This window comes from Ipomoea nil, unplaced genomic scaffold (genome assembly GCF_001879475.1).
Source record: "Ipomoea nil cultivar Tokyo-kokei standard unplaced genomic scaffold, Asagao_1.1 scaffold1416, whole genome shotgun sequence".
Classification (NCBI taxonomy): Eukaryota; Viridiplantae; Streptophyta; class Magnoliopsida; order Solanales; family Convolvulaceae; genus Ipomoea; species Ipomoea nil.
In genome coordinates this window covers 2,125,062-2,141,317 of record NW_017617844.1, presented here as the reverse complement: position 1 = coordinate 2,141,317, position 16,256 = coordinate 2,125,062, and the positions used below count along the sequence as shown (strand labels likewise).

Here is a 16,256-nt window from a genome sequence, read left to right as displayed (position 1 = left end):
ATGAGTGTATGAGTATATTATTGTGCTAGATTGCATACGAGTATGAGTATATTGTTGCACTAGATTGCATATGAGCATGAGTATATTATTGCACGAGATTGCATAAGAGTATGATTATATTGTTGCACTAGATTGCATAAGAGTATGATTATATTGTTGCACTAGATTTCATAAGAGTATGACTATATTGTTGCACTAGATTGCATAAGAGTATAATTATATTGTTGCACTAGATTGCATAAGAGAATGAGTATATTGTTGTACTAGATTGCATATGAGTATGATTATATAATTGCACGAGATTGCATATGAGTATGAATATATTGTTGCACTAGATTGCATAAGAAGTATGATCATAATGTTATACATGATTGTATGCGAATAGAGCATCGTAAAAGATTGTTTAATGAGAAGTTTAACTTGAGATATTCCTTGAGCATGATTATCGTGTTGTAGTAGAAGTTCTACTTATCAAGTTATGTGGTAAGAATGTGAAAGCATATAAATACATGTTGTATAGTCCTTTAACATGATCCAATCCGTCAGCATGAGTTACTTGTTAAGTTATCTAAGAAGCTTATAAGCTGTTGAATCTATGTGAACAGTCTTGTACTTACATAAGCATGCCAGCTGATATTATAGGGTGCAAGCATCTAGAAAGAAGGTGATAAATCCAGAGATGATTTATGCTAGAATGTTTTCAAGATATATGCTATAAAGATATCAAATGTTTTCAAGATATATGCTAGAATGCTTTACAGGGTTGAGTGTGGTTATACTTAGCTTCGAGCTAACGGGTGTTTTTCCTGTTTGTCTATGTGTTGCTTGCAAAACCCCTTTCAGGTGGGCCCAACTGTGTGAAGAAGTCGAGTTATATTAGTCTCGTAGATAGAGAAATCTAAACTCTAGTTCGGCTGATGATTATGTTACGGATTTAGACTTATGACCTTATACTTTTGATGATGTTGTAGACTTTCGTGGTGATGTTTTTCCCCCTTACTTTTCCAGTATTTATATTTAGTTCCCAAACTTAATCTTATTTCTAGTTTTACCCCTTTTAGCCTGTGCAATCACCAAAGAGTGGTAGTTGTGGTGGTGACACTCCCACTAATTATCTTTTAGTTTTTCCGCTGCCTAGTCATGTTAATGACTGATTAGAGATGTAATTAAGAGTTAGGAAAGTGGAGTGTTACATCAATCAACCGGGCAAAACCTCAAACGGAAAGGCCAGGAGACAAAAGTGAACTTAATCACACACTTGACCGGGCAAGACCGTGCAGGTGGGGTTGGGATCAATCAACCTGGCGAAACCTCAAACGAAAATGGCGTGAGACCACATTACAACAAGTGAACTTAATCACACATTCGATCGGGCAAGACTGTGAAGGTAGGGCCGGGATCAATCAACCAGGCGAAACCTCAAGCGGAATGGTCGGGGAGACAATAAGTGAATTTAATCACATACTCGATTAGGCAAAACCGTGCAAGTAGGGTCAGGATAAATCAACCAGGCAAAACGTCAAACAAAAAGCCAGAAGACAACAAGCGAACTTAATCACATTCCGGATCAAGCATGACCGTGCAAGTAGGGCCGAGATCAATCAACCAGGCAAAAACTCAAACGGAAAGGTCGGGAGACAACAAGTGAACTTAATAACACACTCGACCGGGCAAGACCGTGTAGGTAGAGCCATGATCAATCAACCGGTCGAAACTTTAAACGAAAAGGCCAAGAGACAACAAGTGAACTTAATCACGCACTCGACTAAGAAAACTGTGTAGGTAGCGTCGGGATCAATCAACTTGGTGAAACCTCAAACGGAAAAGCTAGGAGACACAAGTGAACTTAATCACACACTCGACTGGGTAAGACTGTGTAGGTAGGGTCGTGATCAATCATCTAGGCGAAACTTCAAACGGAAAAGAAGAGAGACAACAAGTGAACTTAATCACATACTCGATCGAGCAAGGCTGTGCCGGTATGGACGAGATCAATCAACCGGGCGAAGCCTCAAATAGAAAGGCCGGTAGTTTTTTTTTTTCCAGTCAACCGGCAAAATCATTACAAGCAGGGTCAGGAATGCTCGACCGGTTTAGGTCTTCACAAGTAGGGCCGAGGGTAATCACTCGTTCAGAACCAATTTTAATGTCGACGGATGAACTTGATCAAACAGTCAGCTAGACAGATTCTCTACAAGTAGTCGGTCGGGCGACAGACTACTTTTCTCGGTTAAAAACACTTCTTTGTTGAGTGACTTTGGGTTGTTGGTGATCTCCACATCTTTCATGATTGGGTTTTCGCAATCGGTCTGCCACCTTTATTTCCTTAGGGTACCGGTCGGTCTGCCACTTTTATTTCCTCTGGGTTGTGATTTTGGGGTTGCAGGGGCAGTTGTTGGACATTCTGTGTGGCTAGTTGTTGTTGCTATGCAATTGGGATTTGAGGAGTAGATGCTACAAAGTAGTACCAGGGGGGTCCCTAACCATGGTTGATACGTTTGGGTAAATCCTTATGGTGGATTCGACACATCTTGTTGTGGAACCTCATGTTGATATTGCATTGTGGTTCCCCTTACCCACATAGTGTTGAGGATAACATGGTATATGCCACTGGTACCTGGATGTTTGGACTAGGCACGTCACTCTAAGGTACTGAGACAGTTAGATGGACTATAGTCAGACCACATGGTTGGTCTGCCTGTTGGGTAAGCCGCATGGTTCGTCCTGCATAGTTGGAGGTGAAGTCGTTAACTGGTCTTTTCGATCGATCCAACTGTCGTCACAAATCGTCTTCTTATAGCGTTTTGGCCATATTGTCAGGGTGACCTTCAACCTAGTGGGATGAGTTTTCACTATGCATGAGGCTCCGGGTCCAACTTCCCTTGTTGTTTGCCATTTCGACTAAGAAAGGTAGTGTATTCGGTGAAGAAAAAGAGTGGTGAGCAAGTAGAATGACGCTTAGTCAATCAGTCGGTTGGAACAGCCAGTCGGTTTACCGGGTGAGGATCGAGCGAACTAAGGCTATTTTGTATTATGGAGAAGAAGACGAATACAAGTGATATAGTGTTACAATGTAGTGAATACCACAAGTGATGTGATATTGCGAAGTGATGAATCTAATATGTGACTTTGAGTAACAATACATTAGATATCACAAGTGAGGGGAGGACCCCCTATTTATACTAAGCAGGTCGGCTAAGCATTTAATGTTCCAATGCAAGTGGCTTGACGTGGCGCGCTCTGGTTGGTCTGCTCAGTCAGTCACTCTGCAGCTACACGTAGACTGATTGCTTAGGCGGCAGAGTCATCATTCTTGCACGCTTTCAATCGCCTTCCTTGCAGGCACAAGTGGATCTCCTTTAGTTGTAGCGTAAGCTAAGTCCTCCAACTTGCAAAGTGGGCTATGTAGCGGATCGACCGGGTGGCTCTAGCGGGTCGACTTGGTGGGATTCTGCCGGTGCGATCCCACTGGTAATCTTGGAGCGTCTTTAACCATCACTAGGTTTTTTAATCTTCTCAACAAGCAACGCAATTGGTCACAAGCGATTGGGATCTGGCCGACCGGTGGTTCTAGCGGGCCGACCGGGTTGTCCCACAGGTAGTCCTTGTGCATATTTACCCATCACTATCCATTTAAAATCAATTTCGTTTGATACTATAAAACAATCTATAAAAAGAGTAGTGAACTCATAATGTACAACATTAAGCACTTTATTACAAAATACCCCGTGTTATAAATAATATAAGGGTGTGTTTGGAAATCGGAAAATAATTTCTGAAAATCATTTTTTGGATTTTCAGTGTTTGGTAATGTATGGAAAATTATAGTCAAAGGAAATCATCTTCATGGTCAAAGCAAAATACCCTTGTTTTTCTAGAAAATGACTTCTCCTCTGTTTCTCTGCTCACGGTTTCTTCAAGTCTCACCGACTGGTGCTCTCTGCTCACGGTTTCTTCAAGTCTCACCGACTGGTGCTCTCTGCTCACGGTTTCTTCAAGTCTCACCGACTGTTCTGCTCACGGTTTCTTCAAGTCTCACCGACTGAATCAAACCGACTGTTCTGCTCACGGTTTCTTCAAGTCTCACCGACTGAATCAACTGGTGCTTGGAGGAAGGAACAGAAGAGCGGTTTCTTCAAGAGACTGGTGCTCTCTGCTCACGGTTTCTGAAGAGTTCTTCCTGAATCCCATATATACATATGGCCCCACAAATATGGTCCTATTATGAAAACCAAGTCTATATATCCAGTCCCGACCCTTCATATTCGGTCTTCTGTTCAAACATATTTTCTCAACCTAATGAAGCACAAAGAGTCAACAACGCCTCCACTGAAGCTCGATCTCATGACCTCTCACATGGGAGAAGTCACTACATGTCATCTGAGCACAACTTGATTTTAATTTAATATATAGAGAATTTAAATTTTTGTGTTTATAATAACATTTTTATAAATGACATTGTAAACTTTCTCGTAAACTTTAGCGTGAGTATCTTCAATTTTTATTTTGATTTTTAACCTTTTAAACAAAAAATGATAAAAGGGCAACTTAAAGTCTTAAAGGACAAAAAGAGCCATAACCGTAAATAACTTTCAACCTGCACACGAACTTAATGCTGTCTAGAAATAAACGCATATTGTTCCTAATGTCTCGTTCATAATTAGGTTATTGCTTGTACGTTAACAACTTAACATTATTAACGTACAACTCATAATAATAATAATAATAATAATAATAATAATAATAATAATAATAATAATAATAATAATAATAATAATAATAATAATAATAATAATAATAATAATAATAATAATACCTTACATTTCCATTCCATTCCAAAATAAAAAAAAAATAAAAAAATGAAATTACGAAACAACCCACCAAAATTCGTCTAGGTACTACTTTTTCAAAGTAAGAGTTGTATACGTCACAACTTATATACATAGGGAACTAGAGAGTATTAAATTGCATCATGTGAGAATATTCACAAAATTGGGTTGCTAAGGTTTTGGGCATTCTCATGTGGTGCTTGATTCCTAGGTTGTGCTGTGTTTTTCTACATAAAAAGCAACAATGGCCCCGACGAAGATGCATGCCATGGTCGTTGCACCATTATCTTTGTCGTCTTTGTTTAAGTATTTGTTGATACTGGAATTTTGATAAATATTGATTAATGTTTAATATTAGTATATTTAAAATTTGAAATATTTTGGATAATATTGATATTATCTAATTTGTTAATTAGATAATATCAAAAGGGTTTGAACCTATCAAAACTCTTTTATCCTTATTCCAAAAGACTGAACCCCCACACCCCGGTCCGACAGAGCGGTGGGAGGTTACATTAATCACAGAGGCTAGACCGGTGCTCACTGCGCACAAGGAGCCCCCCTCACTTTGAGAGGTTGCTCCCACACTGCCGCTGGTGAGACTCGATCCCTGGTCATTCTTCCAAAGTTTCACCTCTATGACCAGTTGAGCTACCCATGCAGGCAAAAAAAAAAAATAACGTTAATTTTTGTTAATTTTTAAGTGTTAAATAACCCAGGAGTGTGGTTGAGTGGAAGAGACTCATTCATCCTTAATTAAACGTTAATGGTTTGGTTCTGGACTTTGGGGATGAAGCAACGTTAAATCTACAGGCCAATTGTCCCATGCAACTTTAAATCTCCAGGCCAATTGTCCCATATAATAAATCTCCAGGCCAATTAATTGTCTCATCCAATAGGGGAGCCTAAAATTCAACAAGTGGATTAGTCACCAAGCCAATTAATTGTCCCATCCAGTAGGGGAGCCTAAAATTCAACAAGTGGATTAGTTACTGTGTCCGACGTTGGAAATTTTGGGCTACACCAAAAAAAAAAAAAAGAAGAATTCGAGTGTTAAATTTGTGTTGTTTTAGCTCTTTGGCTAAATTGCTGTTTTTGTAAAAGTTTAAGAGATTATTTTGTATCTTATGTCTAACTTTATTCATTACCATTAAAATAAATTGTAGGAGGGGATTACTAAAGCAAATAACACTTATCTTACACAAACTGAAACCCACCTAGGCCAATTGATGTCCATGCAATAAGAACTCTTTGTGCATAGTAAGTAAATGCTTAACTTTTGTGTTCAGCTCAGTTATTATTATTTACATCCTCCTAGATGCTTAACTCTAAAATGGAAATAATTGTACTAAACCTCCAAAGGACAAAACCATGTTATACCGATTCCCACAATCCATCCCCATCTCCATTGCTCTAATCAGTCATTAATTATACTTCCCATATTCTCCTTCAACTAACAAGTCAACACATTCCTTGTGTAGACACTTTCTTCACAGGTGAGGGTAACACAGTAATTTCACGCAGCACATCACTCTCTAAAATTTGGCGCAAACTTCCCGCTTGGCCACATTGATGTCGGTCGGCGCGTACATCCGTTTTTCAAAATAAACCCTAACGAATAAAAACATATTTGGGGGTGATTAATGAATAATAATTACCAAAATATTCCATAATTATTGAGATTAAAAAATTTAATTATTACTATTTTATCTAAAAAAATATTTTAATTATTTATGTGATCCGGCTGATTATTTCCACTTCTCCTTCTTCTTCCAACTTCCCTACTTACTGTTGTATTCTCTCCCTCTCTCTCTCTCCATTTTCATCGGTTTCTTGACTGCGCCGCAAGCATATATACGTAGACTATATCGGCGCGAGATTTCCTTGGGAATCTTCTTGAGATATCTACGAAGTTGGAATCTTTTCTGCTCATAATTTCTTGTGGTTTTTGTTGTTTTATTGCTGGAAGTTGAATTTGGGATCTTTTTTTCTTTGCGATAGTTTTTGTTGATGATTTCCAGCTGTGAGAGTTCAGCGGAGGAAGAGCTTGAGGATCTTAGGAAAAGGTCAGACATTGTCACTTTCTGGGTCTTCGTTTTTCTTTGAGTTTGTCATTGAATTATGGTTTATTTTCTTTTTATTTGGAATGTTTGGAGACCTGGTAAAGGAGGATCTTCCATAGATTATGATGGCAGCTCGAGCTCACAACCTATCAGTTGTAATTCTTGTAGAGTTAGGAGTGTTCACAAAGCTAACCCCTATGTGTTGTTGAATATTTGGGTTTTGGGTATGATGGATGGTTAATTATTATGTTGCCCTTTTGGATCTTGAGTGCAATTGTATGCAGTATGCTTGTGTGAAATGAATGAGCATTTATTATGTTATTAGTATGCTTTCTGTTAGTTGTTTGTGGGGATGGAAATGGAATGATTCTGTTTTTTTCTTTTTTTGAGCTATAATTGTTAATTGTTCTCTATGATGACTATTTTGCAAACTTTTACACTGTTGGTGGAATGAAGGCTTTATTGATTGTGATTGTGCTAATATCTATGGTCTGCTTTTAGCTTTTGCTGTCAAGGTATTTGACTTTGTGTCTGTTTCCTCAATTTTTTAAGTTTCATGTTTTACTATGCTAAGTTCTTCAGCTCAAGTGAAGCCCAGGTATCCTCTGCATCTTAGTTGATATTTATTTTTTATAAATAAAAATTTCAACATAATAATATTCCTCTACTCTTAATAACTTTAAGCTTTATATAAAGTTGATTTGGATGATTTACTGTCACTTAAAACCATGGAGGGGAGATCCTATACAGCACCATCACTTTATTGTTTAGATGTGAATTTTGTTTTGTGCACTGTGTATATACATTCATTTATCTGGCCTATCACATTATGATAGATTAGCGTGATGTAAAGTGAGTACTAACCAGTTCTGTTCTTAGCAATGACAATGATTAATGTGTTGACATAGATAGATTGGTTCTGATGTGCTGAACTACTTCTTAATTCTTTTGCCTATTCCAAGTGTGAGTGGCCAGAAGGTAGTAGATGTCATCAATTGTGATGAATAACAACTTCTTCTTTTCCAGAATGTGGGATATCTTCAACTGGAAGTTCTTTCAAATACATGGATTGCCTTCTATTTTGCTCCTACATATAAATCTTTGATTCACAAAACCTAAACTCGTCTTCCTGTCTATGCAGTGCCTGATACAAGCAGCAAAGCCGAATAGTTATTGAAAGATGGAATCTAATAGACATTCCCCAAGTGTTATTGCAAGGCTGATGGGTCTTGATGAGCCGCTACCTCCACAGCCTGTCTATAAACAAAGAAGAATACTCTCAGAAACTTATCTCCGAAAATCAGCTTCTATAGTTTTGCGGGAGAAAAGCTCATTTTCTGTAGGCCACTCTTCTAGTATGAACACTAAGAAGCGCAAAGCAATTAGAGAGGAAAATAAGCTGCTTGATGTCCGGAATTTTCCATCAGAGCACTGTCTCGGACATTCAGCTGTCTGTAAGTCATCCAGTGCTTCAAAATATAGAAACAATGAAATATGCAAGAAGTCAGATATAATGTCTGACGGGAATATTTTGAGTTCCATTGGTGAGTTTGAGACAGGCCAGTTGAGCAGACTGAAATCCCACTTTGAGTTGAAGGATAACACGTATCATCCATCTACTAGGACTACGGTACTAGAACCTAGTTCTGTACATTATCCTAAAAGTGACATGGAACCTCCCAAACAGAGTTTTAGAGTTCCCTTTGGATCTCCGAGTAGAAGAATCCAATATGCAAGGCACTATCATGTTGGTGATCCTAAAACCAAACCAGTGCAATTGGGAACAGTTACTCAGCCAGAGGCATTAAGCCCCTCATCTTCAAGTTCCTTAAACAACAGTGTCCTAGATCGTAGTGCATATTCCTTTTCAAATCTGTTATTTTTTACAAAAGAGTCTAAGAGGCAAATGTTTGAACAATGGAATCTAACCAAAGACTTTCAGGAAGTTGAAGTGGATAAAGGCTGTAGCAATCCTAGGGAAATTAGCAGCCGAGATGGTTGGAAGAGTGAGCATAGTAGAACTTTACCGAGATCAAACACTTCACAGATTTGTATTAATATATCAGGAAATGCCAAAAGCAGATCCAGGACTGAGCCTACTCTATATGGCTCATGTTTGTGGCAAAAGGATGATGTTAGGAATGAAAACAAATGCATGAAGCAAAGCCAGAAACATTATGTTGAACTTGGAGATAGAAGAGTAGTTATTCCAGAGAAGAAGAGTGCATCTAGATTCTACAAATGCAATCCTGGTCTTTCAAACTCTAAGAGTAAAAGTCTTGCTTTCACAAGGAATGCTGCAGGTTCATTGGCTAATGCGAACACCAAAGGCATTGGAATTTCTTCTATGAATTTTGAAAATCTTCATTCTGAACCAAGTCCCTCTTTGTCAACTGGAGATGATCTTTCCTCTTACAGTTGGGAAACTTCATTTAAACAGGTTTGGCTTTTCTTTTGATCATATAATGATGCCCTTGCTTAGGCTTGTTTGCTTTCCTTTGAGTATTTCTGGTCTACTTCACAATTGTTTTTGTAATCTGGATTCCAAGTAGGTAAAACTATTATTTTTTTTCTTGTCATCTTGAACCTGACAAATACTAGGATCATCCACACAATATTTTCCCTGATTCAAGCTTTGGTTGATTTGTTCTTTAGTTAATTGTTGCGATCATCCTTTTACCCCATCTTTGTAGTTCTACATTAGACAAATTCCTATAGTAGACGTTATTGTTTTCCATGAATGTAAAATACTTAACTATGTAGTGTTTTTCACCCAAATGGATGCTGATGTATTGGATAAAGAATGAATGTCAATTTAATCCTTTTAGATGCTATCTTCATACTTTATTTATAGTGCGATTTATTAACTAGTAACTTTTCAAATTGGATTTTTAATGTCTATATTCTATAACTACTTTATTGTTCTCAAATACATCCGATATTCCGATTAATATGCAATTTCTACAAAAACTATGAGTTGAAGTATGGTTTTCATTCTTCTATTTCACAAAGGAGTATAAACATTAGCTATAATATTATTGTGGATTTAGATTGAAAAACAAAGTTGTAGATCTTGGCATCCTTTACTCTGTACCTATCATCTTAGCTTATGATATAGTTTATTACTGCTACTATGCAGGAATCATTGAATGAATCCCCTCCAAACAGGCTGGTTTCTTTGAAAGATACCATAATTGACCCAAATTCTGCTATGAATTTGAAGGAAGCCAAACAAAGTAGTCCAAATTCAGTTCTTGAACCACATTTTAAGGCGGGGAAACTTCGAAACTCTGAATGCTATGACGGTCCTGTTGTAGATTTACATAGTAAGTGAACACTGCCCTTCTCTGTTCATTTTATACATTAACATCATGTAAAGCAGTCTTTGTTCATTTAGTTGGTCTAATATAATATGGTTGCTCTACATTACTTTTGCCAGGTGTGGTAAAGCAGCTTAAGCTTCTTGAAACCAGCTCAGAGGAAACATACTCTGAAGGATCTGAAATGGCAGTATCAAGTCTTGAAAATAATGAGAAACGATCTTTTTACTTTTCTCGAGAACTGCTGGGAGTGTTTAGCAGTGAAGAAAGTAGGGATTTCTCTTACCTAGTTGATGTTTTAGATGAGGCCCACCTGAATTTTGAAGTGGACTTCGAAACATGTAATTCTTTGGAATCCCCTATAAACCCATTGTTTTTTGAGGCATTAGAGAAGAAATATGGTAAGCAGATATCTTGGTTGAAGTCAGAAAGGAGGCTTTTGTTTGACCGTATAAATTCTTGGTTTAGTGAGATTTTGAATTCATTTACGGATATCCATATTCGTTCAAAGTCCTTGAAGATGATGTTTCATCCAACATTGAGACGAAGTGAGGTTGAGGAAGAATTGTGGATGTTGCTTGTTAATGAGGAAAAGGAAGTGGGCAAGGACTTGTCTGAGAAAGCACTGGGAGTGGAAACAAAGTGGTTGAAAATGGAGAGCGAGATTAGTAATATATGTAAGGAAGTAGAGAATTACTTGTTCGATGAACTAGTAGCAGAATTGTTTTGCATTTGAGAGTTTATTTTTTTTACATTTTCCCTCTGTATTTAAATCATTCTTTGGCAGGTAAAATGCAACGTTGAAATAGCAGTTTTGGCATATAGTATACTATAAGATGTGAGTGCTGTATAGGGTAGAGTGAAAAATTCAAATATCAGCTACTGTATGGTGAAGCATATGAGAAATTTTCCGCTTGGTTTTATTGTTAATAATAATATTGCTATAGAAATTCTTGTCTACCTAAGTGTTGACTTTTTAATTCTTGTTTGCTGACCATAGCATGCTTTTCTAGTTCGTAAAAGACATTACTATATGCCATGGCATGTGCGTGCAACTCTTGGATTCCATTTTGATAAGCCCGTGAGTGAGACATTTTAGGTGTAAAACACAAATGGAGTTTTGCAGCTTCGGAGGCTCGATAAGTTCCCTTATCGGTTGATGTGGATGAGGTATGGTGCTTTATCTCTATGCCTTTTGATCTAAGTTTAAATCAAAGATCATTTTCTTATGTATTTTAATTCAACGTTTCTGCCTAAAAGAGTTTTCGATTTAAATGTTTATCTTTAGGGGCTAAGAACTGTGAAGCATACTCCTTAGAAAACATAAATTTAAGAAATTACAACATCAACTGCATATAGGCACCCATTCAATTACATGCATGAGATACATCAACATATTGAAGCAACATCCGAGAATAAAACATCTTTCAAGGGGTGATGTAAACAGTGAAGTGGGTGATGGTTTCCACACCATCAGTTGTGTGCTGATCCACATGCGGAAGAGTCTCTATGGTGGCATAACCCTTAGCTGTCTCATACGTGCCAGTCCCGCCAATTATAGCCAGGTGAGAAATTGGTGTAGCTGTTCTGTGAACTCCAAAGAAGCTGATGGTATCTCCAAGTTCATGTTCGTGATCATGCTCACCATGGAACAGTGCGGTCAAGGCTAATGTGTGGCTAGTGCCATCCAAAGAGCTAGCCAAGTAAAATCCTTGTGCTCTTCCAAGAACAGCTGATCCCAATTCGTGCCCTTCGGTTATTTGATTGTCGACGACAGTGATTGAGCCAAACATGAGTTGTTGGAGGTTGAGACCAGAAGGGAGCTGCCCACCTGTGACAAAAGGTTGGTTGTCTCCACTATCGACTACATTGTTGTTGCCAGTGTTTTGGAGGAGCGTGTCGGTTTGTTGTTGACCATTTAGGCCTACGAGGAATGGGTAATTGTTGTTGTTAATGACATTGTTGATGGTGTTGAGAGGTACTCCACCATTGATGGGGAAGAGTTGATCGTTAGGCTGGGTGAAAGGCAAGTTGTTGGCGTTAGAATTGGCAACAATGCCAGTGACTACTCTGCCTGAAGGTTGCGAGCCACCAAGAATGTCATGCATGAAGAAAGAAAGTGCGGGGTGGTCTGTAGTGGGATTTGCCACCGTGGCAGATGAGGTACCAGGAGTGGTGGCTACTGCAACAGGGGCCGCCCCAGGAGGAGGAGCCACTGCTGCAACCGGGCTAACAACATTCACAGCAGGGGCGGTGACAGCTGAAGCTGTGGGAGGAGCCACCTCGGGGTCATCTGTTTCCGGTGGATCAACCACTCCAGGGGCAGCAACAGCTGGTGCCACCGGAGGAGTCGCCACAGGGTCATCTATTTCCGGTGGATTAGCTTCTTCTTCAGGTAAAGTTGCTGACAAGGGGGTGACCGGGCTCGCTTCATCAAGGATCCTTGCTGACTGAGTACAGCCAAAGGTGAAAACAAGAAAGAAAATGCATATCAGAAAAAACTTGGCCATTTTTGTAGAGTGATGAACAGAGAGATTAAGATTTTCTTGGTTGAGGAGAGATGGTTTGTGTTTTGTTTGATGGGAAAGAGTGGAATCTGGCAGTATATATATATATATATATAGTGTGATGAATGGTTCACAATGAGAAGTGGAGTTGATGACTATTATTTGGATGTTTTAGTTGTGAAACTGCTCCATAGACATATGGTTTTGGATGTTTGATTTGTTAAACAAAACCAAAACAGAAAAAGACAAATTTTACACAACCAAATCTTTGAGGAGAGATGCAAGGCTTCATGTCAGGTAAGATGGTTTGAGTTTAGAAGACGTGTGTGTGTATATATATTTCTTTAGATTTTTTTTTTTTACAAATATTTCGGTAAGAGACTGATATCTGTTAAGTTTCATTGATTCAAATTTTTTAATGATGGATTATGATCTATCAAAGACATTCCCTCTCTCCATCTTAAAATGGCAAAAGATAGATAAAAAGATCTTTTTGATGATTGCTTCATAAATAATAGGCAATCTATCTATAAATCTATCTTCTATCTTTAAATATATAAAAACAAAATGTTCTGTTAAAAATATAATGTAGCATTTTCCCGCCTAAATACACTTTCCAAATCAAGAAAAAAAAATCAATGATTCAGATAAATTCTTCATGTATTTACTCAAAGAAGATTTATTTGTTGTATGGGTACACTAAGACACGTTTGCTCTTTTTATCATTTGACATTGGTTTTCTTTGATCTTCCAGGTGAGAGGATTTTAGCCAACAATACTAACCATATTGGGGTTGAGGATGCCATTCTTTGAGATGAGCACAATCTTCTAACTCATGTACATAATTTCAGGCAAATTACGGTCCACACATGTTGTGGCCACGTGAAAATTTAGGATATTTTAGAGCTAGTTATATTAATTAATTAGGATTATTATCTTAAAACTATTTAGATCTAGCTAGTTTGTTAGAATTATATTATTATTCATTTTTATCTTAGCTTGTTGGTTAGGATTAGTTTATCTTATTTTAAATAATTATCTCATTCATGTGGTTGTAATCTGTTTGTTAATGACTATTTAAAGTCATTGCAAGTCAAATGAAATATATAAAGATTGAGAATTTTGGAGATAGGAAACTAAGGGGCCGTTTACTAACTGAAAATTTCTGGAAATTTTCGAAAATTGGAAAATAGAAAACAGAAAACATGTTTACTAACATTGAAAATAATTTCTGGAAATTTCTGTAAAACTGGAACACACTTAAAAACTGTTTTCGAAATGAAAAACAGAATCATCTATCATATATTTAGTTATATGTCACTATAACCACTTTACTATGATTACATTCATTATCATCTTATTTTACTTATCACTATCTACTTACTTTACTTATTTAAACATAATTTATTTGCTTACACTTTAAAGTTAAACATTATTTACATTATCAAAATTAAGAATTAAACTATATATAATGCTTTAGATTTTGATTGAACTCAATAGATTATTAGTTCAAATATTTTTAATTATGTTACATCATAATATACAAGTTCGGTCCAGATATTAGATATTAAAATCTCACATATATTAGAATTCAAAGTAAAAGTTATATATTCATATACATGTCAATATGTCATTCAAATGAATATATTCAAAAAAATATTTTAAATATTAGCTCAAAAATTATTAATATTATCTAAACTAAATTTAGGTGAAAACTGAAAAATTAGAAAATAGAAAACAAAGAGCAGTTTTTAGTTAGTAAACAAGTTTTCTAAACAGAAACAGAGAATAGAAAATTGAGAATGAAAACTGAAAAATTAGAAAACAGAAAACAGAGAACAGTTTTCTGTTGGTAAACGGACAATAGATTTCTTGGTTGCAAACCTGCTAACTCACCAATGGCGCATGGCCTAAAGTTGAGCCATGGTGACGGCACACCTCTTGAAGATGCCAGCAGCTATAGAAGATTGGTAGGAAGATTATTGAATCTCACGGCCACGAGGCCTGATCTTACCTTCGCCATTCAACAACTCAGTCAATTCATTGATGCCCCTGCAGACAAGCATTTATCAGCTACTCAGCGTGTGCTAAGATACATCAAAAAATCTCCAGGCCAGGGAGTTTCTACCCTGCCAACATGGATATGCAGCTAAAGGTTTTCTCCGATTCTGACTAGGCTGCTTGTTCTGAAACACGAAAGTCTATTACCGAGTACTGCATTTTCCTAGGCCTTGCACTGATTTCATGGAGAGCCAAGAAGCAAGTTACTGTATCTCGATCATCTTCTGAGGCTGAATATCGTGCGCTGGCTGCTACTGTATGTGAGGTCCAATGGCTCACTTACTCCACGATTTGTAGGTTGAGTTAAGCAAGCCAGCGACTATATTCTGCGACAACAAATCGGCTATTGTCATTGCTGAAAACCACGTTTTCCACGAGCGCACCAAACATATATGCCGATAGCCCAGTTCCAACACTTCACCTCTAAGCTAGACATACAAGACTTACATGCGCCAGCTTACGGGGTTATTAGCGAACAAGGCAGAAGCGGACGTAATGGGAGAAAAGGAAGAAGATAGCATGGCCTAAATAGCTCAGGGGTATTGTTGTCCTTTTATCCTCTTAAATCTGTTACAACCGTCTTTACCACCAAGCTTTATTCCATATATTTTGGGTTGTATCCTTCTCATCTGAACAATGAAAAATATCTTTGATTTCTAATGCATGCTCTTCGTTTCTTCAATCTCCAATCGTTCATCGCCGGCTTCCATCAGTAAGAACATGAGAACAAACACGTACTTACAAACAGGGACGGAACCAGAAAACTTGAGTTGGGGGGGCTAATGTAGTAGAAAAAATTTACAATATTAGTCCACATTATAATTAATTGCACCATATTATTATATATATCGTACATTATTGTGATTATTATTGATAATGATTTCTAATTATACTATGTGTAATAAAGTATGAAATACATAATTATATGAGTACGATCGTTACTTTAGAATTTTTGTTACATAACACAAAATATAATAATAACAATAACAACAACATTTATTTAAATATAGATTTTCACTTAACATCAAATAAAAAGTTTTGTCAATTATTTTATCATCAATTTTTTTCATAATTAACTTATATTCATTTTACTAGTTAACTGAATATTTCAAAATTTGAGAGATAAAGACAAAAATCAAGATGAATTAAATAATCAATATTAATTTTTGTCACTTTCAAAATTAATCATTTAAACGAGTAAATGTACATTTTAAAAATGTAAATAAATAATTAAAACACACAATAAATCACTAATTAATTAATCAACATATATAACTAATAAAACCAAAGCATATATATATCAAATTTGGAGATTTTTTTTTTAAATTAAAATGTATACTTGATGCCATTCATTATTAAAATCTTGATAAAAGAAATAAGATAATAAAGAAAAATGATCACTTTAATTATTTGATTTATTTCTTTTTATTTAATGAATTTGAACTTTAATATATATTTTGAGTTTATTTAATATAA

The 16,256-nt window shown here is 36.7% G+C and overlaps 3 protein-coding genes across 4 annotated transcripts; 2 read left to right on the top strand and 1 right to left on the bottom strand.

Annotated features, from left to right (window-relative positions):
• Positions 1–6,593: 6,593 nt before the first annotated feature.
• On the top strand, positions 6,594–11,172 carry LOC109187108. Of its 2 annotated transcripts, XM_019337255.1 has the most exons (6): positions 6,594–6,895; positions 8,034–8,441; positions 8,478–8,502; positions 8,548–9,332; positions 10,032–10,218; positions 10,332–11,172. In XM_019337255.1, exons 2-6 carry the CDS (start codon positions 8,073–8,075, stop codon positions 10,946–10,948), a joined length of 1,983 nt encoding a protein of 660 aa, XP_019192800.1. In that variant the 5' UTR covers positions 6,594–6,895; positions 8,034–8,072; the 3' UTR covers positions 10,949–11,172. The 2 variants fall into 2 exon arrangements, with proteins under 2 accessions (XP_019192800.1, XP_019192801.1); XM_019337256.1 differs by lacking the exon at positions 8,478–8,502 and having other exon boundaries at positions 8,034–8,452; positions 8,636–9,332.
• Positions 11,173–11,508: 336 nt separating this feature from the next.
• On the bottom strand, positions 11,509–13,038 carry LOC109187110 (dirigent protein 24). Its single transcript, XM_019337257.1, has one exon. It carries the CDS (start codon positions 12,720–12,722, stop codon positions 11,640–11,642), a length of 1,083 nt encoding a protein of 360 aa, XP_019192802.1. The 5' UTR covers positions 12,723–13,038; the 3' UTR covers positions 11,509–11,639.
• A 1,579-nt stretch (positions 13,039–14,617) lies between these two features.
• Positions 14,618–15,182, top strand: LOC109187038 (uncharacterized mitochondrial protein AtMg00810-like). Its single transcript, XM_019337193.1, has 3 exons — positions 14,618–14,803; positions 14,896–15,036; positions 15,078–15,182. Exons 1-3 carry the CDS (start codon positions 14,618–14,620, stop codon positions 15,180–15,182), a joined length of 432 nt encoding a protein of 143 aa, XP_019192738.1.
• The last annotated feature ends 1,074 nt before the right edge of the window (positions 15,183–16,256 follow it).

What these genes read in the sequence shown, in the direction of transcription:
- LOC109187108 (XM_019337255.1), top strand. Translation starts at nt 8,073, where the DNA reads ATGGAATCTAATAGACATTCCCCAAGTGTTATTGCAAGGCTGATGGGT. An exon ending in TTTTGAGTTCCATTGGTGAG is followed by an intron (nt 8,442 to 8,477) that starts TTTGAGACAGGC and finishes CTGAAATCCCAC; the next exon opens with TTTGAGTTGAAGGATAACAC. An exon ending in GGGAAACTTCATTTAAACAG is followed by an intron (nt 9,333 to 10,031) that starts GTTTGGCTTTTC and finishes GCTACTATGCAG; the next exon opens with GAATCATTGAATGAATCCCC.
- LOC109187110 (XM_019337257.1), bottom strand. Translation starts at nt 12,722, where the DNA reads ATGGCCAAGTTTTTTCTGATATGCATTTTCTTTCTTGTTTTCACCTTT.
- LOC109187038 (XM_019337193.1), top strand. Translation starts at nt 14,618, where the DNA reads ATGGCGCATGGCCTAAAGTTGAGCCATGGTGACGGCACACCTCTTGAA. An exon ending in ATTTATCAGCTACTCAGCGT is followed by an intron (nt 14,804 to 14,895) that starts GTGCTAAGATAC and finishes GATTCTGACTAG; the next exon opens with GCTGCTTGTTCTGAAACACG. An exon ending in ATCGTGCGCTGGCTGCTACT is followed by an intron (nt 15,037 to 15,077) that starts GTATGTGAGGTC and finishes CACGATTTGTAG; the next exon opens with GTTGAGTTAAGCAAGCCAGC.